This window comes from Juglans microcarpa x Juglans regia, chromosome 7D (assembly GCF_004785595.1).
Source record: "Juglans microcarpa x Juglans regia isolate MS1-56 chromosome 7D, Jm3101_v1.0, whole genome shotgun sequence".
Classification (NCBI taxonomy): domain Eukaryota; kingdom Viridiplantae; phylum Streptophyta; class Magnoliopsida; order Fagales; family Juglandaceae; genus Juglans; species Juglans microcarpa x Juglans regia.
The window spans coordinates 21,054,105-21,078,878 of record NC_054606.1 but is presented as its reverse complement, the minus strand read 5'-3'; the positions used below and the strand labels follow the sequence as shown (position 1 = coordinate 21,078,878).

General features: G+C 38.1%; 1 protein-coding gene across 1 annotated transcript in view; it reads left to right on the top strand.

Annotated features, from left to right (window-relative positions):
* Positions 1–24,533, top strand: part of LOC121239179 (AP-2 complex subunit alpha-1-like) — a 31,518-nt gene extending 6,985 nt beyond the window's left edge. The window contains exons 4-27 of the mRNA XM_041136335.1: positions 12,300–12,362; positions 12,441–12,538; positions 12,633–12,840; positions 15,166–15,237; positions 15,315–15,407; positions 16,226–16,327; positions 16,518–16,615; positions 16,964–17,045; positions 17,179–17,267; positions 18,076–18,181; positions 18,311–18,376; positions 19,044–19,150; positions 19,239–19,343; positions 19,423–19,543; positions 19,654–19,836; positions 20,005–20,241; positions 20,938–21,018; positions 21,101–21,292; positions 21,420–21,506; positions 21,596–21,721; positions 23,232–23,312; positions 23,409–23,480; positions 23,781–23,860; positions 23,944–24,533. Coding sequence (XP_040992269.1) covers positions 12,300–12,362; positions 12,441–12,538; positions 12,633–12,840; positions 15,166–15,237; positions 15,315–15,407; positions 16,226–16,327; positions 16,518–16,615; positions 16,964–17,045; positions 17,179–17,267; positions 18,076–18,181; positions 18,311–18,376; positions 19,044–19,150; positions 19,239–19,343; positions 19,423–19,543; positions 19,654–19,836; positions 20,005–20,241; positions 20,938–21,018; positions 21,101–21,292; positions 21,420–21,506; positions 21,596–21,721; positions 23,232–23,312; positions 23,409–23,480; positions 23,781–23,860; positions 23,944–24,094 — 2,700 coding nt within the window. The 3' untranslated portion in view covers positions 24,095–24,533. The remainder of the gene's footprint in view (positions 1–12,299; positions 12,363–12,440; positions 12,539–12,632; positions 12,841–15,165; positions 15,238–15,314; positions 15,408–16,225; positions 16,328–16,517; positions 16,616–16,963; positions 17,046–17,178; positions 17,268–18,075; positions 18,182–18,310; positions 18,377–19,043; positions 19,151–19,238; positions 19,344–19,422; positions 19,544–19,653; positions 19,837–20,004; positions 20,242–20,937; positions 21,019–21,100; positions 21,293–21,419; positions 21,507–21,595; positions 21,722–23,231; positions 23,313–23,408; positions 23,481–23,780; positions 23,861–23,943) is intronic.
* The last annotated feature ends 241 nt before the right edge of the window (positions 24,534–24,774 follow it).

Here is a 24,774-nt window from a genome sequence, read left to right as displayed (position 1 = left end):
ATTTAAACATGATTCAGTGTGTTGGACAAATCCTTGACTCGGTTCTAATTGCAAATGAAGTGTTGGACGGATGTCTCAAATCCCGAGAACTTGGGTTAATCTGCAAACTAGACATGGAAAAAGCCTATGATCATATCAACTGGAAATTTCTGCTCTATTTACTTGAAAGATGTGGTTTTGGAGAGAGATGGAGGAAATGGATAGAGTTTTGTATCTCAACAGCTCGATTCTCTATCTTGGTGAACGGTTCTCCAGCGGGCTTCTTTAACTCCTCTTGTGGGTTGAGACAGGGAGATCCGCTATCGCCATTACTCTTCCTATTTGTCATGGAAGCCCTCAGTAAGATGATTGTAGGTCTTGTGGAAGGCGGCTCTCTCCACGGTTTCCCGGTGGGGAATGGTTCTCTTAATATTTCTCATTTGCTGTTTGCTGATGACACTCTTATTTCTGTGGAGCAAATCTTGGGCATATCCAATCTTTGGGGCTCTACTTCTTTGTTTTGAAGTCGTTTTGGGTTTGAAAGTTAATTTGGCAAAGTCTCAGATGGTGCCAGTGGGTAATGTTCCTGATGTGGCAACTCTAGCCTCTCTCTTGGGGTGTAAGGTATCTTCTTTACCTCTTCAGTACCTTGGATTACCATTGGGTGCCTCCTTCAAATCAAAGCAGATTTGGGATCCAGTGGTTGAAAAGGTGGAGCGTAGGCTGGCATCTTGGAAGAAGTTGTATTTATTGAGAGGTGGTAGGCTTACATTGATTAAAAGTATTGTCTCTAACCTACCCACCTATTTTTTGTCATTGTTCCCACTCCCAGCAAAGATTGCCAACCGTATTGAGAAGTTACAACGTAATTTCTTGTGGAGTGGGTTGGAGGATGAGTTCAATTCCATCTAGTCAATTGGAACACGGTATGCATTCCAGTTTCTGGGGGTGGTTTGGGTATTCATAATTTGATGAAATTCAATCAAGCTTTATTGGGTAAATGGTTGTGGTGGTACCAACAAGAACGGGGGGTTTTGTGGAAGGCTGTTATTGATGCACAGGTTGGGGAAGCATGGGGTGGTTGGTGCTCGAATGAGATACGTGGTTCACATGGGGTAGGGTTGTGGCAAAACATTAGGAAGGGTTGGGAGATTTTTAGGAGACAGACACATATTGTTGGGTGATGGCTCTCGCATCAGATTTTGGCATGATAAATGGTGTGGTGAAAGTTGTCTCAAAGACACCTTCCCCGCTATTTTTGAGTTAGCACGAGTAAAGAATGCAGCGATAGCGGACCTTTTGGCTTTTTCTAATGGCTCCCCCCAATGGAATGTGGACTTCACTAGGGCAGCCCAAGATTGGGAGTTGGAGGTTATTTCAGACTTCTATGCAGCTTTGTATTCAGTACGTATGACCGAGGGTATGATGGATAGGATGTTTTGGAGCCCTTCCAAAAAAGGTAAATTTACGGTCCGATCATTTCACAGAGTTTTATCAGACCCAGGTAGGCTCTCATTCCCATGGAAGAGCATCTGGCAGACCAAAGCTCCTTCAAAAGCAGCTTTTTTTGTTTAGACAGCAGCTTTGGACAAAATTCTCACCACGAATAATCTCAGGAGACGTCTATTAATGGTATTAGACTGGTGTTATATGTGCAAGAAAGATGGCGAATCTGTTGATCATTTGTTTCTACATTGTGAGGTGGCTAGGACTCTTTGGGATGATTTTTATACAGGACTTGGTTTATCATGGGTTATGCCCGGCAGATTGTTGGACTTTCTAGCATGCTGGAGAGGCCTTCGTGGAAATACACAAGTTGCAGCAATATGGAAAATGGTCCCTATATGTATGTGTTGGTGTATTTGGCTGGAACGAAATGACAGAAGCTTTGAAAACCAAGAGTTCCAATGGAGGAGCTGAAAGTTTTTTTCTTTAAAACATTGTTTTCTTGGGCGGAGGCTATTGTTTGTAATGGACTTAATGTCCATGATTTTCTTCTTTCACTTGTAAATTATAGATAGGTATTTCTCATGTATACTTCCTGTGTACTTGGGCTTTGCCTATTATTATGAATAAAACTTCTTGATTACTTATAAAAATAAAAAAAACCATAAGAAACTTGAACTCATTGGAAATTATTAGTTATTTCACAAAATTTTCATTAAGAAGGTTTTCTGGTTAGGGTGGAGGAATGGTGGAGTTCTTATCGCTTTGAAAGCAACCAGGTTATTTTTTGGAGTGTCAACTAAAGACCCTGAAAGCTAATTTAAGGACCTGGAACAAGGAAGCTTTTGAAGAAGTAGAGAGACATATACTGCTACTTTTGAATATGTTTTGTGTCTTTGATGCCATTGAAGAAGAGAAAGGCCTTGCAGTTGAGGAGAAGGCAAAGGAGGATACAACTATAAAATACTTGGAAGAGATTACCGGCAAAGAGGAAGTGACCTGGAGACCAAGGACTCTCTAGTTGAAGGAAGAGGACAAGCGTATGAAATTCTTCCATTAGGCGGCCAATTCACACAAAAGAAACAAAACCATCGACTCTTTAAAAGTTGATGGTACAGTCTCTTCCAATATTCAAGAAGCGAGCAATAACATTGAACAATTCAATTAGCAGCTATACACGAAACAATGTAATTAGAGACCCAAGTTGGATGGCTTGTTCTTTGATTCGTTGGGGTGGGGACCAATTGGTTGGAGGGGCATTTGAGGGAGATGAGGTGCATGAGGCAGTGAATTCTTTGAATACAAATAAGGCCTCAGGTTTGGACGGTTACACCATGGTATTCTTCCAAGCTTCTGGGGTGGTGATAAAAGAATGATGTAATGAAAGGTTTTCCATGATTTCCATGCCAGAGAAAAATTTGTAAAAGCCTTAAATACGGCATCCGTAAACTTTTTCCTAAAGAAATCAGGGCCTATCAATGTTAAATACTTCCAATCGATTAGCCTCAAGTGGTATCTACAAAACTATGGCCTAGGTACTTACTAATAGGCTAAAAGCAGGGTTAGGAAATATTAGATTCCATTATTATCATCAATGAATGCCTATATAGAAGAATAAGAGTTGGAGAGTCAGGATTGCTATGAGGGTAGCTCGAGCCAAGATAGATCCAAAGTTAAGGGGATAGTATCTTCTATATGAAGCCCAAAATTGTGTCTTGGAATGTTCATGGGCTTAACGAAGTCAATAAGCGTCTTCGTATAAGAAATTTGCTTCGTGATTGGAAGGCGGACATAGTATGCTTACAAGAAACCAAGTTGAAATCTATTTCAAGAAGAATTGTGAGAAGTATTTGCAGCTGTCCATTTGTGGATTGGGTGTATCTTGCATCGAATGGGGCTTTAGGAGGAGTTTTAATAATGTGGGATAGAAGGGTGGCGGAGAAAATGGAGGACTTCATAGGAGAGTATACAATGACATGTTCCTTTAAGAGTGTGGAAGATAATTTCTTGTGGGCTTTTGCAAGTATATATAGGCCTAACTTAGACAGTACCAGAAGATTATGATGGGAACAATTAGCTGGAGTATATAGCTGGTGGGACCTTCCTTGGTGCTTAGGTGGTGATTTTAATGTTATAAGGTTCCCAAGCAAACGTTCTGGAGATAGTAGGCTGCAACCAACAATGACAAAATTTTCAGAGTGTATTTTCGACTTGAATCTGGTGGACCTTCCTCTCATGGGGGGTACTTTCACGTGGTCTAATGCTCAAACTTGGTCTCGATTAGACAAATTCTTAGTCTCACTGGAATGGGAAATGCATCATCCGGATGTTTGTCAAAAGAGGTTGCCTCGCATTTGTTCGGACCATTTCCCCATCTTGCTGGATTGTGGTGGTATCCAAGGAGGGCGTCGGTATTTTAAGTTCGAAAATATGTGGCTGAAAACTGAAGGCTTTGTGGATAGGGTAAGACAATGGTGGTCCTCATACCAGTTTCATGGCACCCCCAGTTTCATCCTTGCTGGAAAATTAAAAGCTTTAAAGCACGATTTAAAGCTTTGGAATACTCAATCCTTTGGAGACATAGGGGAATGTAAGAAAACCATGTTGGAAGAGTTACAGGAGTTAGAGAGGATACACGAGGATAGGGTTCTTGCATCAGACGAGATATCTCGGAAGACAGAGTTGGTTTTAAAATTAGAGAGGGTAATCTCTTTAGAGGAGATCTCTTGGTGCCAAAAATAAGTGCATTGTGGTTGAAAGAAGGGGACCGAAGTACAAAGTTCTTTCATAGAGTAGCTAACTCTCATAGGAGAACTAATACCATTGAGATGCTAAATATCAATGGTGAGGATTGTATGGAGTCTCCCATGATTCGGGAACATGTTGCTGATTTTTTTGAATACTTGCTTATAGAGCAAGAGGGGTGGTGGCCCAAGCTCGATGGACTAGCGTTTGAGTCTATCGAGCCGCATAATGCCTCTTGGTTGGAGGTCTTTTGAGGAGGCAAAGGTTTATGGTGTGGTAAGAAGAATGGTCAAAGACAAAGTACTAGGTCCGGACAGCTATTCAATGGGATTTTTCCAAACATGTTGGGAGGTAGTGGAGGATCTAATGAAGGTGTTCCAAGAGCTGTTTTCAATTGGAAAATTTGAGAAGTCTAAATGTCACTTTTATTGCATTGATTCCTAAGAAGATTGGGGGCATCGGAGGTAAAGGATTTTAGGTCCATTAGCCTTGTCAATGGGATGTACAAGATCATCTCAAAGGTGCTTGCAAATCGCTTAGGGGAGGTATTGGGGAAGATCATTATGAAACCACAAAATGCCTTTTGTAAGGGGTAGGCAAATTCTGGACTCAGTTCTTATCGCAATGAATGCCTGGATAGCAGACTCAAATCTGTTTCCACAGGAATCCTATGTAAGCTGGATATGGAGAAGGCCTATTATCACGTAAATTGGGACTTTCTACTTTACTTACTAGGGAGGTGCGGATTTGGGGAGAGATGGTGTTTGTGGATCAGATGGTGCATTTCAATGGCAAGATTCTCAGTTTTGATAATTGACAGTCCAATTGGTTTTTTTAGCAATTCGCGAGGCCTAAGACAAGGGGATCCGTTGTCCCCATTCCTCTTCGTCATTATTATGGAGGCACTTAGCAGGATGTTATCGGCTTCGGTTATGAATGGCTTTGTAGCAGGCTTCTCGGTTGGTGACCCCAATAGGGGTATTATTAACCTCTCTCACTTATTGTTTGCAGATGACACACTAGTATTTTGTGAGGCAGACCAAAACCAGCTCCTGGCACTGAAGGCACTTCTACTATGTTTTGAAGCAGCATCAAGTTTGAAAGTGAACTTTGATAAATCAAAATTAGTGCCAATTGGTAGTGTTAGCAACATTCGACAATTGGCCAGTACGCTTGGATGTAAGGTTTCTTCTCTTCCCATGGATTACCTTGGATTCCGTTGGGGGTTGCCTCAAGGGCTATATCAATATGGGATATAGTGATCGAGAAGATAGAACGTAGATTGGCAGAGTGGAAGCGGCTATACTTATCGAAAGGTGGCCGGATTACCTTAATCAAGAGTACTCTTTCTAACTTACCAACATATTTATCGTCTCTTTTTCCAATTCTAGCTAGTGTGGCGGCCCAAATTGAAAAACTTAACCGTAATTTCTTATGGAGTGGTGTAGGGGATGAATTCAAATTTCATCTAGTCAATTGGGACAAGGTATGCACTCCTATCTCCTCTGGTGGATTGGGAATTAAAAATATGAGAATTTTCAATCCGCTTTACTTGGAAAATGGTTGTGGAGATATAATATGGAACCGGAGGCCCTATGGAAGTCGGTAGATGATTGTAAATATGGTAGCTTGTGGGGGGGCTGGTGTACTAGAGAGGTGAGTGGGGTATATGGAGTGAGAGTTTCAAAGCACATTAGACGAGGGTGGGGGGTTTTTATTAACCATACCAAACTGATGTTGGGAGCGGGCTCTAGAATTAAATTTTGGAGTGACATGGTGTGGAAATAAAGCCGGACTCCTTTCCTTCTGTTTTCCGGATTGCATGTGCTCAAGAAGCTTCAATGGTGGATCTCATAGTGTTATCGAAGAGGAAAATTCTATACACCACACTACCATCCCATTTTTATCCCACTATACATGATGTGGCACATTTATCACCATTGAATGATCATTTATTAGACGATTCTTTATCATCTAATTGTGATAAATATGACACATCTTACATAGTGAGATGAAAGTAGGATGGTGGTGTGATGTCTAGCATTACTCTATCGAAGATCAAGTCCAATAGAACGTCCTTTCAGTAGGGCGGCACAAGATTGGGAAGTTGGTAGCTTCGAGGACTTGTTTAGCCTATTGTATTTTGCGAAGTTGAGTAGACAACGAGCTGATATGTTGTGGTGGGTACCGGCAGGTAAGGGTACATTCTCGGTTCGATCCTTCTACAAGTCCCTCACACACTTGCCGAACAATCAGTTTTTATGGCAAAGGATTTGGCAGAATAAGGCACCTCCCAAGGCAACATTTTTTACTTGGACAGCATCCCTGTGTAAGATTTTGACAACATATAACCTAAGGAAGCGAATGGTTATTATACTAGATTGGTGCTACATGTGTAAGAAATCCGGCGAGAGTGTGGATCACCTCTTACTACATTGTGAGATTGCTAGAGCGCTATGGAATGAAGTGTTTGGCCGAGTAGAGTTAGTTTGGATAATGTCTGCCACAGTGGTTGAGTTTTTGGCCAGCTGGACACATCCAGGAGGTATTCCACAAATCAAAGCCGTGTGGAAGATAGTACCTATCTGTATTATGTGGTGCTTGTGGCAGGAGCCAAACGACCAGACGTTTCCTCATTAGCAGAACTTAGATCTTTATTTTTTAAAACTCTATTTCTATGGGCCATAGCTGTAGACTCTATTTTCTTGTTTCTAGATAGATCTTATCTCTTGTATACCATTTTGTGTACTTGGGTTATGCCTATCATCATTAATACAATCGTTTATTTATCAAAAAAAAAAAAAAAAACTTGGGGTTTCTGCTATACTAGTAGAGGTGTGGCTTTGGGGAGAAGTGGCGCAGGTGGATAGCCTATTGTGTCTCCACAGCGAGTTTCTTGATCCTAGAGATGGGCACCTTGACGTGTTTCTTCAATAGCTTCTGAGGACTATTGGAGAATGGTGATAGATACGAGTATGATAGCTCTTGGGGTGTTTGGTGTTCTCATGAGGTTAATGGGACCTTCAGAGTTGGACAATAGAAAAACATTAGTAGGAATTTGGGGGGAGTTCTCTAGATGTCAAATATGAGGTGGGAGATGGTTCCAATTCAAAGTAGTGGCACGAACTGTGGTGTGGAGCCCAAGAGGGCCTTCTCTTGTTCAAATTGCAAGGGAAAAAGATGCTACGGTGGTCCACAATTTACAAAATTCAAATGGATCTAATCACTGGGAAGTGAATTTTGTTAGAGCAGTGCATGATTGGGAGTTGGACCTATATGGCCTCTTTCCTTGTCTTACTAACTAGATTTGTATAAGAAATGGGAGACAATACAAGATGCTTTAGACCCTATTCAAAAGGGGGTGGTTGAAGTGAAGCCATTATATCATGCATTGTATTCTCATGAACAGTATCATTTCCCGTGGAGAAGCATTTAGAGTAAAGCTTTACTAAGAGCATTAGCATTGGCTTGGCCAAATGCATCTTCAAAATTTAGTTAATATCACATTTTTTTACATTTGCCTATTCTATTTAAATTCAATCCCCACATTGGATTAGCCATTCACTCTCTATATAATAATAAAATATTATTAAATTAATATTTTTTTATTTAATTTATTTGTATCACATTTTATAATTCTACCAATTTAATATTAATAATAATTATATTCTAATTAAGTTAATATTAAAAAATAAAATATTTTCAAAGGTCATTTAATGCTAATAACAAAACATTGAGATTAAACTCATCTAAAATTCTATCTAAACTTCTTAATCACTAACCAAATATCTAGCAATTAACATACTAATTTCAATGTCAATAAAAAATCTGCACCTACAAAACACCTACATAAACACCTACAAGACATTTTAAGATCCTATGCAGAAATTCATACAAAATTTATGCAGAAATTCCTATGCAAAAATTCATACAAAATTCAACTAGAAATCAAGTCGAATACCCATTTCCTATCAACCGAATACCCATGCCGAATACTCCTTGGAGATGAGTTATCGAGCAGAAGAAAGAGATAGTGGAGTAACAAAATTATGCAAGAAAGTAATTACAGATCGGAAGAGAGAGAGAGAGAGGAGTAAGAAATTAATATTTTCATGTTTGGTGAATCAATTCTAGTTCTCCATTTTTAGCCAATCACTGTAGCAAAAGTCTAAATTATTTTAGACTTGCCCAATTCAATGTGGGGTGTTTTTTACATAAATTATGCAAATTTTGGACAACCATCTCATTTGGCCAAGCCAATGAGAATGCTCTAAGAATGACGGTATTTGCTTAGGGGGTGGCTGTAGGGAAAGTATTCATACTACATAACTTAAATGATGGGTAATGGTGATAAATTGGTGTTGCATGTGTAAGAAGGATAAGGAAATAGTGAATCACTTGTTAGTGCATTGTGAAGTGGCTAGTACTCTTTGGCAAGTTGTTTTCAGCCTTTGTGGGCGTTGCCGTGATGATTGGTGGATCTTTTTCTTTGCTGGAAAGGTCAGTTTGGTAACACATACAGTGAAAGATTATGGGAAATGATTCCAATTTGTCTATTGTGGTGCATCTGGAGGGAGAGAAATGATCATAGTTTCGATAATTCCAAGGAGAAAATGAAGGAGCTAAAGGAATTCTTCTTCAGATCTTCATATCATTGGATAGGTACACTGGAAGTATACATTAGAGATACTTATCTAGAAAGAATAAAAAGATCAACAAAGTCTAAAAACTAAAGTTCGAAAAAAGTTAAAATTGCTTGTTAAGAAAATGATCTTATCAAAAATTTATGATGTCACAGAAAAACTGTTGAGATCATGATAAGATCCCCTGCACCTTTTTATATTCAGATTCTAAATTTTCCTACTAATCACTTTTTATTAGCACTAGATGTCTGGGAACAGCGTCCCGACTAATCTTGGGGGTGCATAGGCCCTTGGCAAGAAGTTTTTCACAAGAGCACTTTGGGTAATTCAAAGGGAAAATCCACCAATCCGATGGCCCCTAGAGATTGTTTGCACCCAAGGGGATTTGAACCTTAGACCTGGGAGAAGCATATACCCCCAAGCCCAAGGCCTTACCACTTGAGCCGGTTTTCCTAATAATCACGGGGGTTTGATACAGAAATTACATCTTTCTTGGTGAAATTCTGACAGCATTTTTGAAAAATACTTCCTAAGGTTAAAGAAATTTCCCTTGCAAGTGTGCAATTTGTTTCGATTCAATAGAGCCGTATTTTAACGATTTAGATTTGGTTAGGTTCATACAAGGTTTGCCTTATTGTTTTCCACTACCTAACATTGAAGCAAGCATCCTATCTCCTGGTTTATCATTGCCTCTAAGAAAAATATAGCTACACCACTGAGTTCCTTCCCTTCATTGTGTACCCTTCCTTTCTCTTTTCACAATATTTGGTTACTTTTATCTGTACCTGTTTTCTCACATACTTTATATTTTTTTTTTATAAGTAATAATCTTTATTGATGTGAATGAAATTAGGCGATGCCCAAGTACATAGGAAATATACTAAGTGAGGCACCTAATTACATTCTAGTAGGCTAGAAAGAAGATAAAAACTCATGAACATTCCCTCCCTTCAATACAATAGCAGAAAACCACTGGAAAAGAGAGAATACAAAAAAGTTCCAGATTTCCCCCACTGCACGCTCCTTGTTATTAAAGCACCTATCATTCCTTTCCAACCATAAACACCACATTAAGTACAAAGGAATCATCCGCCACACGGCTGCTAGTTGGACACTACTATGAGGTCTATTCCAGCATGCTAATAGATCCACCACACTCTTGGGCATAGTCCAACTCAGCCCAGCTCTACTATGAATACCAGCCCAAAGCTCCCCAGCCACCTCACAATGTAAGAGCAAGTGATCTACCGATTCCCCACTCTTTTTACACATGTAGCACCACTCCGTGATCATCATACCTCGTTTTCTTAAATTATCAACCATCAAGATCTTCCCAAGAGCAGCTGTCCAAGTAAAAAAAGCAACTTTAGATGGCACTAATACCTTCCATATACTCTTCCATGGAAAGAAAGTGGGTTGTAGGACTGTCAAAACCTTGTAGAAGGATTCAACAATAAACTTTTCTTTCCTCGTGTGAGTCCACAACATACGGTTACCCCCTTTGGCCCTAGCTTTGCTGAATACAAGTAACTGTAAAAATCTGCCAGCTCTTCTAGTGCCCAGTCCTGAGCATTTCTTGTAAAAGTGACATTCCAAGTGACCATCCCATTGGCACGACATAGAACTTCTGAAACTGGAGCTTGCTGATTTCCAGCCAAATTAAAAACAACTGGGAAAGCCATGCAAAGAGGACTCTCCCCACTCCATACATTGAACCAAAAGCGGGTACGTGTTCCATCAACCATCTCAAACTTGAGATGTTTTTCAAAGGTGTTCCACCCCTTCTTTATGAATTTCCACAGGCTTACTCTGTAAGACCCCCTACTCTCCTTAGAGCACCATCCCCCCCCCACACACAACCATACTTATGATTAATAACCTCTCTCCACAACGAGTTCCCTTCCATATGGTACCTCCACAACCACTTCCCTAAGAGTGCCTTGCTAAATACACACAAATTTCGCACCCCTAACCCCCCATTCGCCAATGGACAGCTCACCCTTTGCCAACTCACAAGGTGAAGTTTGGATTCCTCCCCCATTCCACCCCACAAAAAAGCTCTAAACAACTTTTATATCCGGTTTGCCACACCCACCGGTAATGGAAATAGAGAAAGATAGTAAGTGGGAAGGTTGGAAAGAGTGCTTTTGATAAGGGTTAATCTCCCCCCTCTCGATAGATATAGCTGCTTCTAGCCCGAAAGTCGTTGCTCAACCTTCTCTACCACTCCATCCCAAATACTCTTTGCTTTGAAAGACGCTCCCAAGGGGAGTCCAAGATATTTCATAGGGAGAGAGGCAATTTTACAACCTAGTAACTCCGCTAAAGAGGCTATATTATTCACCTCCCCCACCGGAACCAACTCCGACTTCTCCATGTTCACCTTGAGTCCTGAAACAGCTTCGAAACACAACAAAACTGCCCTTAAGGCTTGAATCTAGCCACTGACAGCATCACAAAAAATGAGCGTATCATCTGCAAAAAGTAAGTGAGAAATGGAGCTGGTATTACTATTGCTGCCCACTGAAAAACCAGCAAGAAATCCCTCCCTAACGGCAGTCTCCACCACGACTCAATGCCTCCATTACAATAACAAAAAGGAAAGGAGATAGCGAGTCCCCTTGTCTCAAACCCCTTGAAGATTGAAAAAAACCACAAGGTTTTCCATTTACTAGGACCGAAAACCGAGTGGTTGAGACACAATGTTTAATCCATTCACACCACCTATCCCCGAAACCACATCTTCTAAGCATATAGAAGAGAAATCCCAACACACATGGTCATAGGCTTTTTCCATGTCGAGCTTGCAAAGAACCCCCGGGATGCCCTCTCTCAACCGACTATCCAAGCACTCATTTGCTATCAACACTGAATCCAGGATTTGCTGACCCCTTACAAATGCATTTTGAGGTTTGGATATGAGTTTGTCCATGACCAAACTCATACAATTAGCTAACACCTTTGATATGATTTTATATATCCCACCTACCAAACTAATAGGCCGGAAGTCTTTCAATTCATACTTTATATGATGGTACATCGATTCCATTTTCCTGGAATGTGGTTTTTAACTCTAGATTAACAATACTTTTTTTTTTATCAGTAACTCTAGATTAACAATACAATGCTGTTAGTTATTGTTTTGGTGTAATGAAGGGAAGGATTCATTACCATACCTTGCAAATATGTAGAAATTGAATGTAATATTCGAGCATCTTGGGATGTTTCTGATGACCGTACTTGTTTTATCATTTTCTTAATATGTTTGTACTTGTTCTGTTACCTTTTTTAGTTGTCTGGTATTCTTACTATTTGAAATAACTCGGAAAGTATTTTTTTTTTTTACCATTGATGTACAAGAATGTCTAATATTTCATAACTCGTCCCTGAAACATTGTCTTCTTTTTCATCAATATGATATCGTGCTCTTGTTGTGAACTCAAAGTTATTGCTGTCATGACTTACCTCATGTCTTCATCTATCTAGGTTGGCAACATCGGCGGGAGAGATTTTGCTGAGTCATTAGCCCCTGATGTTCAAAAGCTACTAGTAAGAGAACACATGTTTTTTAATATTTTAGATAATATTTTTAGAAAATGATGAATTTAACCAAGTCTTTTGATTTAGATCTCTAGCAGTTGTAGACCGCTTGTGAGGAAGAAAGCTGCACTCTGTCTGCTGCGCTTGTTTAGGAAAAATCCCGATGTCGTCAATGTTGATGGCTGGTTGTGTGAATATTCCTTTTTCTGGAAAAAGGCTGTTTTCATGAGATAGGTTTACTTGTGGTTACTGAGTAGTCACTTTTGCCATATGTCTTAGGGTGGATCGAATGGCACAGCTATTAGATGAACGTGATCTTGGTGTCTTGACTTCATCTATGAGCCTTCTCGTTGCCCTAGTGTCAAATAACCATGAAGCATATTGGAGTTGTCTTCCAAAGTGTGTTAAAACATTAGAGAGGCTTGCCAGGAACCAGGATATTCCCCAAGAATACACTTACTATGGTATCCCATCCCCCTGGCTTCAGGTTTGTCTTCTTATTTTCCCACCTCAAGTAATTGATGGCAAATTAATGCATGTTGTGCAAGCATATCTGATTGATGCTACCCAAGACTGGACTGGATGGATAAAATGAAAACTGACAAATGTTTAGAACTCTGAAACTGGTTGCAATGTAATCCGATTAGTAGTCCATTGTTGTTTGACTGGTTGATAAAGACTAAGTTGAAGAATAGAAATAGAAGAAATATTAATACAAGCGATCTGGGCCCCCTTGCTTTTTTGTTTTGTTTTTTTTGTTTTTTTTGTTTTTTTTTTTAGAAGTAATTTGGCCATCCTTGCTTGTCCAGTAGAAACTGAATTGACCCGTTGATATGTAGGTGCATACCTATCTATGTATGCACATAGTGATGTATGTAGATATTTATGATCTGCAAATCCACTGTCATAATGAGTCCAAGAAAGTATAAATCTATACTATGCTTTCAGTTATGCTGAATAGATCCGCCCTTTTTGGTGGCTCATACTTGATGATGGATCTATAAAAATGGTATCATTCAATTTTATCCAACATCCAAATGCAATAGTTGTAGTATTAGATAACATTTGAATTATTGTTGGAGAAGCAATAACGAAAGTGGAGATTGACATTGTTTTATTGAAGAGGCTGCTTATTAATTCTTTATGCTGAAGTATGGACGTAGTTCACTTTAGTTTTGCGGTTGATTAAAAAAAATTGTTTGATTTGGAGATAGAAGAGTAAGAATTGTGGTGGTGAAGTGAGAGGGTGGATCATTGATGCTTGATCATCCATAGTTGGTCATGTATCTGATATCCATAGTCTTCATCTGCTGTTCTGGCTTCATTTTATTTTACCTTTCTGTAGATTGTTTCTTTCCTTATATAACTTTTAGTGAGTACCCTTGTTACATTACCTGTAGTGAAAAGAAAAAGAACAGCTCCTCACATATATTATATACTTCAATGAAAATTTGTTTTTTTTTTTTTTTTTTTTTTTTTTTTTTTTTTTTTTTTTTTTTTTTTTTTTTTTTTTTTTAATAGTTAATGTGAAAAATTTATTACCATGAATAGGCAAAGCCCAAATACACAGGACGTATACAAAGAAATACCTACATCACACTAGAAACAAAAAGAGCCTAAAGAAAATCCTGAAAATTATCATCATTCAATACAAGATCCTTAGCCCATGAACCCAAAGTACCAAAGAAAAAATCCCTAAGGTCTCTCAAAGAGCGTTCTTTGTCTTCGAAGCATCTTACATTCCTTTTCAGCCAAAGACACCACATCAAGCACAAAGGAATCATCTTCCATACGGCAGCCACACGAATTCTCCCCTCAAAACCATTCCAACATGCAAGAAGATCAACCACTTCCTTCGGCATCACCCAAACAATAACCGTCTGACCAAAAATCTCATTCCACAAAGACTTTGCCACCTCACAATGAATAAAGAGATGATTTGTAGATTCACCAATCTTTCTTGCACATGAAGCACCAATCAACCACACACATACCACGCTTTCTTAGATTATCCGTGGTCAAAATTTTACCAAGAGATACCAACCAACAGAAGAACGCCACCTTAGTAGGTGCCTTCACTCTCCAGATGCTTTTCCAAGGAAAGTCAAAACCACAATGACAGGTTAGCACCTTATAATATGAACTAACCGAAAACCTGGAATTTCCTGCCTGATCCCACTATAATCTATCCTCTCTTCCCTGTACAACCTTTGAATTATGAAGTCTTCCCAAAAAATCAGAAACTACATTCACCTCCCAATCATTAACATCTCTAACAAAATCAACATTCCATTGAATGTTATTATACAAACAAGAAAAAGAATCAGCTACCACAGCATCTTGATCCCCAGCAATCCTAAATAAAGAAGGAAAATCAATCTTGAGAGCAGAATCCCCAGACCAAATATCATGCCAAACAGAATCCTTTTCCCATTCCCCACCTTAAATTTAATATGATTAGAAAAATCCCTCCAACCGTTCCGAATGGACTTCCACAAACTCACCCAATACACTCCTCTATCTTCATTTGAAATTTTGAAGTGAAATTTTATTTTTCAGAAGAATTAAAGCAAATAATCTTTTCTATTGGATGACTACAATTTCATGAAAAGCCCACTTCTTATTAACCTAGAATGGAAATCTTCTCATTATCGGTATATTTGTGTGATATGATTATGTTACATCTATCTTAGTTTACAAAATTTCCATTCTTAAGAAGTAACTTTTTGCCTGTGATTGACACTTGGTTACATGAATAGGTTGATGTATTAGCAAGTTCGTATTAATGCTTGTGAGCACTTGGTCAACGCAGGTTAAGACAATGAGGGCTCTTCAGTATTTCCCAACAATTGAAGATCCAAATACCAGAAGATCATTGTTTGAGGTTCTGCTTTTCTCAAGGGAATTGTGTTTTCTCTTTTTACATTCTGATATATCAAAACCTTGAGTCTTTAATTTCAGGTCTTACAACGGATATTGATGGGGACTGATGTTGTGAAAAATGTAAATAAGAACAACGCATCACATGCTGTTCTCTTTGAAGCTCTTGCTCTTGTAAGTTTACAGCACAAATATTATGGTATTGTATGTTTTAAAATGGTTTCTTGATCGTTTAGTGTTTTTTTAATTGTTTTTACTGTCAACTTGTGTGCATATTTATGGTTCATTTATATAGTCACACAAACACAAGCACAGGTTACTGTAACATTTTCTCTACACAAACACTTGTGCATACCCACATAGACGAGTGTGCTTGTGTGGAGACAATGTTACTCTGGTGAAATTTTGCTGAAAGTAGAAAGAAGGATGAAATCTTTGAACGTTCAGTATTTTTCAATTGTCTTTATGGAAACGAATTACTTTGTGCGATTCTTGGGAAACCGATGTTTTATTTCTTGAAACGTTTCTGATCTAGAACAGAACAGGTGCATGCATGCATATATATTGGACGTACCCACTTACAACAACATAACTATGCAAAGTATGCATGTTACGGATAAGTGAAATCATACGAATGTAGGACCTCTCTCTCTCACATACACATACCTACAAATACTGGCAGTCCACATGCATTTGCTGGGAAAAAAGAAACAAAAAAAAAAAAAAAAAAAAAAAAAAAAAAAACAGAGAAGTACAAGGATACTGAAGGAGTGGAGCTTCCTAACATTTAAAAAAAATATATATTTGGGGAAGGCAAACACAACCATGAGATTTAGTCCATGACCCTCACCTTCTTATATTTTTTTTTTGGGGGGTGGGGGGGATTATTTTTTCTTAACCTCTGTAACTTTGCTTGTAGAAAAGAATACAATTTTACTCATCTTTAGCATCTATTGTGGCTCTCTTACCATGTTCTAATTGCCTCATCTCAGGTCATGCATCTTGATGCCGAAAAAGAGATGATGTCTCAGTGTGTTGCCCTTCTTGGAAAGTTTATTGCTGTTCGCGAACCAAATATTCGATATCTTGGCTTGGTAAGTTGTGAAACCTATGAGGCATCATAGATTTCCACATTTTCTCTGTCCTCCCTGTTGCTTTTTCTGTGTCTCCCTTTAAGGCAACCTATGATCGATTACATATGAAGACTTTCTGTCTAAACTTAGAAGGGTAAATTCAAGCTACTTTGCGACTGCATAATTTGATGTTCACATTGTTCTGATGCAGGAGAATATGACCCGGATGTTGTTGGTGACAGATGTGCAAGATATCATCAAAAGACACCAAGCTCAGATCATAACCTCATTGAAGGATCCCGATATCAGGTTAAATTTAATTTGTTGTAGTGTTTTAGTTTCATTCTGAGAATGTTAGAAGTCTTGACATTGTCGCTTATTCATTTGCAATAGATTTCGTTTTGATGTGGTATGGACTCTATCTTTGCAAAAGAATTTCTGTTTTCATAGATCATGTTAACTAAAGAGAATTATGGTCAATTATGGTGGATGTTAGCCTCCACCTAAAGTTGGGGAGATTAGGATTTCCCTAGCTTGAGTGACCTATCTTAAAAAAAGAAGGGTTTCCCTAGCTTGACCGTGCTTTTTGTGCAGGTATGTATGTGTTTATATATTTCTGAAATCTATATCGCTAACTGACATCAATATATGCCTCAGTATTCGTAGACGTGCTCTTGATTTGCTTTATGGTATGTGTGACATTACAAACGCAAAGGACATAGTTGAAGAATTATTGCAGGTACGGCCAATGCTGGATCTGGACTATTTATTTTGTACATGATAGACAGTTATCAATATATATATATATATATATATATATATAGACAGTTCTGAGAAAGTTTCAATCTGAAGTCAGTTTCATTTGTTTTCAGTATCTCAGTACAGCAGACTTTGCAATGCGTGAGGAATTGTCACTTAAAGCAGCTATTCTTGCAGAGAAGTTTGCCCCTGATTTATCATGGTAAGCAAGGTTTTTTGCGCAAGCAATTGTGTAATATCCCAAATTGAGTATAGGAGGTGGTGAATGAGATCCTGCATTGCTTGGGAGAGAGAAGTTCTTGCCCTTTATAATCTCATTCCAAAGGATTCGAATTGTAATATTGACTCGTTCTCCTCGAGTATAGTCCCATATATGGTTTAGGCTGTTCTTGAGTTGGTACTAGTCAATTTTGAAGCTTCCCTAGAATCACTTATAAAGTCTAATATCAACTAGTTGGTAGCCAATGTGGGACTTGATACCCATGATTACATTTCTATCTCACCCACCTTTTTTTTTTTTTTTTTTTAAGTAAAAGTATATTATTAAAGAATGGGCAAAGCCATGTTCGGTACAATGAATGCCCTAACTACGTAGGAGCAAAGGATACAAGGAAGTTATGGTGTTGGGGTTAATTATTTTTTTTTTTCAATGTGGGGTTGGGGTGTTATAATCTCCCCCTCCTACATTCCCAACGTCCTTGTTAAGACCATATCATGCAACAAGCTGAAATGGCTGGCCTTTGAACTTGACTCTAATACTATGTAACAACTTGGAATAAACTAGCCACATCTACACTATAACCCCAATGAGTAAATTGAGGTTTTTTGTGTGATTGAATCAAAAAAATATTGTTTGATAATAAACAAGTTTCTAGAGCATCTTGCACTTTCTTCTGTAATATTTTTAGCCTTTAACTAAATATTTGCAAGTAAAGGTTTGCCATTCATTTGCTATTACGTGCATTCTGAATCTTGTACTGATCACGTCGTGCTATTTTAATGGGGCACAGGTATGTCGATGTGATTCTTCAATTGATTGATAAGGCTGGGGATTTCGTTAGCGATGACATATGGTTTCGTGTTGTGCAGTTTGTTACAAACAATGAAGACCTACAGGTGATAAAAAAAAATATATTTATAATATATGCTTTGTTGCTTCTGTTTCTGTTTTCTTTTGGATGGACGGCCTGTTTCTAATAAAATGTTTCTACTTGTATTTCAACTGAGATTTCATGATTTGATCAGCCTTATGCAGCAGCAAAAGCGAGAGAGTATCTTGACAAGCCTGCTATACATGAGACAATGGTGAAGGTTTGTATACTGTTTAAGACGTATAAAAGCTTTCATGATGGTAATTTTTTAGCTAGAGTTATACTTTTTTTTGTGCTCTGTTTTTTCCTTCGCCTCTATAATCCATAGCTTGTTGCCAATGTTCCAACTGTTGAAGAATGCTTTATAAGTATATACACGAGAGGCCCTTGCCAACCCTAGTTTAAAAATTAAAGTTTTTTTGTATATCTACTTCAGGAAAAAAAAAAAGAAAAAAGAAAGAAAGAGAAAACTGTGATAATGGATTGAATGGTCATGACTTTCTTTTATCACTAGATAATAATGCATAGGTGATTTTCTTGTATATGGTCATGTGTACTTGGGCTTAATGATGACGATAGGCTTAATGAAGAAGCCAGAATTCGTACCTACAACAAAATACTTATCCTAGTTACGCATATCCCCCACAAATGAACATGATTTATTAGGGAGTTCCAGTTTCATATCATGTCACACAACGCCTATGAATTTTAATCAGTTTTTCTTCTGCGTGTTGTTATGTACCACCATATGTTGGTTAATTTTCCTCATTGACCTTTAATAATTATTAGAATGATTGGAAACTGAATTAAACATCTCTTATACATTCAAAGAAATTTTTGTTAGGGCAGATGTCTAAATCTATTTGGGATTGGCATATGTGCAACAGGTCAGTGCATATCTCCTTGGAGAATTTGGCCACCTTTTGGCAAGACGGCCTGGGTGTAGTCCTAAGGAATTATTTAGCATCATACATGAGAAGCTTCCTACTGTACCGTAAGGGGCACTCAACGTTACCCCTTGTCTTCCTAATTTTCGGTTTTCATTCCTTCTAGTATATCTTAGAATCCATTATTTATTGCAGGTCTTCTACCATTCCTATTCTTCTTTCTACATATGCTAAGATTTTAATGCACACTCAACCCCCAGACCCAGAACTACAGAATCAGATTTGGGGAATATTTAACAAGTGAGATTTTTAGCCGTGCATCTATTGTCTAAAATGTTAAAAAGTCCTGTAGGTTTCTTTAACATACCTTTTCATGTAGATATGAGAGTTGCATTGATGCTGAGATACAACAACGAGCTGTGGAATATCATGCCTTGAGTAGGAAAGGTGCATCTTTAATGGATATATTGGCTGAAATGCCCAAATTCCCTGAGCGACAGGTACTTCTGCTGTGGTTTTTGTTCAGTGACACTATACTTGTAGTTTTGTTGGATGAGTGATTGCTTGAAGGGTTTTGGCACTAACTTTTAGGATTCTCTTTAAAATTTAGTCTGCATTGATCAAGAAGGCTGAAGATACTGAAGTTGATACTGCGGAACAAAGTGCTATAAAGTTGCGGGCCCAGCAGCAAACGTCAAGTGCTCTGGTTGTAACTGACCAGCGTCCTGCTAATGGGACACCATCCGGCATCCAGCTTAGTCTGGTAAAGGTGCCCAGCATGAGCATTAATGAGGTTAGTTATTCCTTTTCATTTTTTTTTCCTTTAATTCCATTTTGTGTGTTTTCCTGAACCCTACCGTTGTTAACATGTCTCCCTCAATAATTTTGGAATCTTAGGATTGAATCTATCATTCGTTAATTTTTTTAATTGCAATTGATGTATGTTTGATTATCTTGATAGGATCATAATATGGCGGAGCAAGGGCTGTCACATGAGAATGGAATTTTGAGTAAAGTAGATCCCCAAACTCCTTCAGCCGATCTCCTTGGGGATCTATTGGGCCCACTGGCTATTGAAGGCCCTCCCGGTACCGATGTCCAGTCTCAACAAAATATAGCATCTGGCTTGGAAAATGTTCCAAATACAGTGGAAGCAGCAGCCATTGTACCTGTTGAAGAGCAGACAAATTCGGTTCAGGTACAAGTGACTGTTATTATGAAACTATGTATTGCTTCTTTTTTTATTTTTTGATAGGTAGTATGTATTGCTTATTTGAAGAGGTGAGTTTAATACTATTTCATATGCAGTGAACTCTATTGTATAAATAGGAATATCCATCAATATTTAACATAGTCTACTGAAATGTAAATAAATTGAGTATTGCATTCCTCATGCTTGATGCATTTGTTTTTCAAGCAGTCTTGAGCAAGCCTTTTAGTGAGCCAACCTCGGTTGAGCTTTATTAGCTTGCGTTTTTTTGTAAGTAATTATATATACTTTTTTGATGAGTTACCATTTTTGAAGAGTTCAATATAGTCAAGCTGACTAAAAGGTTTCTCAAGATTGGTTGAATTGCATTACAAAAGCTAGAGGCTTCCTGTGTTGTCCCTGATAGTGTCCAATGAGCGTAGCTTAACTTGTTTTCTTCCCAAATAATCTGAACTCCCAGTAAAAATTTTTATCCCATTTTCTCCAAGGCTACCCAAAGTTACTGGTTTCCTTGTAAGATTGATATGTTCTTAGAAAGTCCGTGTTTGTTGGGTTTAAACTGGCCTTATCAGCATCAGAAAAACATGATCTAGTCTCACCTGCTACGTGCTGTCAGATTGTGATGTCCTTGCATTGTGCTTGACCAAAATTTTAACAAGCTAACTCCATTATTCAATTTTGTAGCCGATAGGAAGTATTGCTGAAAGGTTTCATGCTTTGTGCTTGAAGGATAGTGGTGTTCTATACGAGGATCCTTATATCCAGGTTTACTATAAGATGCTTCTTTTGTAGCATTTCTTATTTTCCGTGCAGGTTTTAAAAGTTTAACGCTTCAACAAGAACTGAGGTAATTTTGTTGTTAAATACTACCCCAGATTGCATTAAAGCAGAGTGGCGAGCACATCAAGGACGAGTTGTTCTTTTCTTGGGAAACAAGAATACTTCTCCACTTGTTTCTGTCCATGCTATAATATTGCCTCCGTCCCATTTAAAGATAGAGCTCTCATTAGTCCCAGATACTATTCCTCCCAGAGCGCAGGTGAAGACTTTGTAATTCTTGCAATGAACCACCACCTGTTGGCTTATCTATTGTCTACTCTTATCTTCTGTTCTTTGTGTTAATGCCCTTCACATTTGTTTGCACTTTTATCATTTTGTGTTTATAGGTGCAATGCCCTCTTGAAGTTGTGAATCTCCGCCCTAGTAGGGACGTGGCAGTTCTTGATTTCTCCTACAAGTTTGGTAACAATATGGTACTTCTTACACATGCCATTTTGAGTTTTTTTGCCAATAATGAAACACAAAGCTAGGTAATATCGTTGACTTATTTGTCTTGTCATAGGTCAATGCCAAGCTTCGCCTTCCGGCTGTCTTGAATAAATTTCTTCATCCTATATCAGTTTCTGCTGACGAGTTTTTCCCTCAATGGAGATCGCTTTCAGGACCACCTTTGAAGCTCCAAGAAGTGGTATGTAAAATTTGCCCTCTTTGGAGTTATAGTAAAATTTTATTTCAACGAAAAGTTCATTCTTTGTTATTATGTTCTTCTTATATGCTTATTACTATTTTGCCTTATACAATGGTTGGAGTTCTCTATTGGTATCAAATTTGAATTGATGGTGATGAGATGTTAGGTATTGTCACCACAACCTGCATGTGAGGTGGGACAATTGACTCATCATCTCATTGCAGGGAAAGGGTGAAAAATTCTTAAGCACAAGCTGTACACTAGTGTGATGCGCTGGAAATTATTAAGTTTTTAATTCTTTTATATTTCCCTACCCCTCTCATAGGAAATTATTAAGCTTTTAATTCTATTATATTCCCCTATCTCTCTCATATTCATGAGAAATACTTTTCAATTTGTATACACTCAGAGACAACTTCAATTGCTGGGCTTGGCATTGGAGTCTCAGCATCCGCAACTTTTTGCACAAAAAATATGGCCACCAACACCACCAATATTATTGCAAAGAGTTTCATCTCTAAGAGGGAAACCGGTTTGGAACCTTTCACGACCACCCAATTAGGTAGGTTTTCAAGAAGAAGCTACGGCGTTGTTTGGAGTAGTATCAATGACTTCAAAGATGACAATCGGCTGTTTCTCTCCGAGATGACAACAAAACCAAAAATGAAACCTTAAATAGAAGATCTAGATCTGCAAAGAAATAAGAGGAAGTGTAATAGACTTCCAATTAAACCTGGAAACCAAATGGCCAGGAAACTGAACAACCTGGAAATTGAACAGTGTTTAAGGAAATATATTAATGCTGAGATGGTCATCTAATTGTTTTAATAATCTTTAATAACCTGAAAGCCGAATAGTTTTTAGAACCTTGAATTCAATGGTTTGAAGGTAAAATTGAACTTCAGAAAATAAAAGCTTGTAATTGACAAGAAGTGCTAGAGACGGGAAGTGCAAAAGACAGCTAATAAAGTGGTTAATAAAGAGTGGAAGTTGACAGGAAGTACAATTGATGAGTAACAAAGTGGTAATAAAGGGTGGAATGGTAAATGTGTATGTATTATAATGAAGGAATAATAAAATAATTAAAAGTAAAATTAGAATAGACAAATGATGAGGTGGCGCAATATTTTGCAAACAGGATGCTTCAGCTTTTATATGTTGTAATAGATTTACAATTATCCCATTTATTCTCGTGATCAGATGTTGGGGAATATCACTCACCTGGGGACATATACAAAGAGAAAACCCTTGGCTATGCCTATTCCTCTGTTAGTATTAATAAAATCTCTTCTACCTATAAAAAAACCACTCACCCTAATATGCCTTCTTCTCACTGTTTAAGAATAAAAGTGAAAAAACTTCAACGTATGGGAATCAAATTATTGTCAGTATCCAGTGTTGTTCTTTTTGTGTATATGCAAATCCCACATTGCAGTATCGTCTCTTTCTTTAGCTACTGTGTTCATCATATTCACAATTAGCATACTCATGTTTTCATGCAACTGTGCAGGTTAGAGGCGTAAGACCAATGCCTCTCCTGGACATGGCAAATTTATTCAACAGTTTTCGGTTGATGGTATCTCCAGGACTTGTAAGTAGCTCTTAAAAGAAAAGAGAAAAATGTTGAATTTTTCTTGCATCTCAGTCGGTTGTATGGAGCTTTTGATTGGTTATTTCTCTGTTATAGGACCCAAATCCTAACAATCTTGTTGCAAGCACAACATATTATTCAGAAAGTACGAGGCCCATGCTCTGCTTGGTAAGCAATGTCCATCCAGTTTCAGCATTCAACTTTTACATTTTTATTAACGATTCTTATCTAGTCCATAAGACTTCAAGTGAAATTGAAGCTGTCTGGTCAATATTTGGAGAAATAAAGTTAAAGAGTATCTGTTTATACAAAATGCACAAGTGGAATAAATAATGAGAGAGAGATACTTTTTTTTTGCAAGTACTTTCTTAATACTCCATGCGGATAAAGCGAATGTTTGTGATGTTTAGTTTAATGTAGCTTGTAGAAGGTTGCTGTTTTGAATGCCTTTTCTTTTCTGATGAGCAGGTTCGAATTGAAACTGATCCCGCAGACAGAACCCAGTTGCGAATGACAGTTGCTTCAGGGGACCCAACATTGACATTTGAGTAGGTGTTTTAATTTCCTGGTCATGCGCCGCTAACCTGAGTTTTTATACCCTAGGTGAATTTTTCTGATCGCTAATGTGCAGGTTGAAGGAGTTCATCAAAGAACAATTAGTTAGTATTCCTATAGCCTCACGTGCTCCAATGCCAGCAACACCTGCACCTCCAATACCTCAACCAACGAGTCCAGCAGCAGCACTAACGGATCCTGGAGCCATGCTGGCTGGTTTACTGTAACAAAGGTGAAGGGTGAGTGAAGCGTGACGGTTGTCATTATACACTTGTAAACCTGTTTTATACAGCTGAGCCACCCATATGTGCCTCAAGCTATGTGGTGGATGAAGAAATCAAAATGCAAGGGCTGGCGGAATGATGAGCTAATTTAGTAATCGGCTGAGTGGGATTTCCATGGGGGCGGTCTCGGGATTTTGAGATTCTTTCTGTGCAAAAAAATTGTGCCTTGGTGAGGTTTTTCTCTTTTTGGGGTGAGGGTTCTTTATTATTATTATTCTTGATTTTTTTTTTTTTCCCCTTCCCAGTAACACTGGATTGGTTTCTGTAGCATAATATTTTACCTCATGTAAGATAGTTTGCATGAATTAGAACAAGTTGTAACAGTTTGCATTTGTTTGTTAATCCATAGTAATATTCTTAATAAGAGCAATTATTATTGGACTGTACAACAGTGCAGATGTGGTTATTTTCCATTTTTACTTCTCCCTTTTGTTTTCCGACACGATTATGCCGCAAGAGATTATTAATACAGAGATGAGACCTCTACTACCTCATCCAAAAAAAAAAAAAAAAAAAAAAAAAAAAAAAAAGACCTGAATGGTATCAGTTCTTAGGGTGTTGGAGATTCCCTATAGCATTAGCATCAAAACATAATTTAGGAGGGAAAAAAAAAAAAAAAGAAA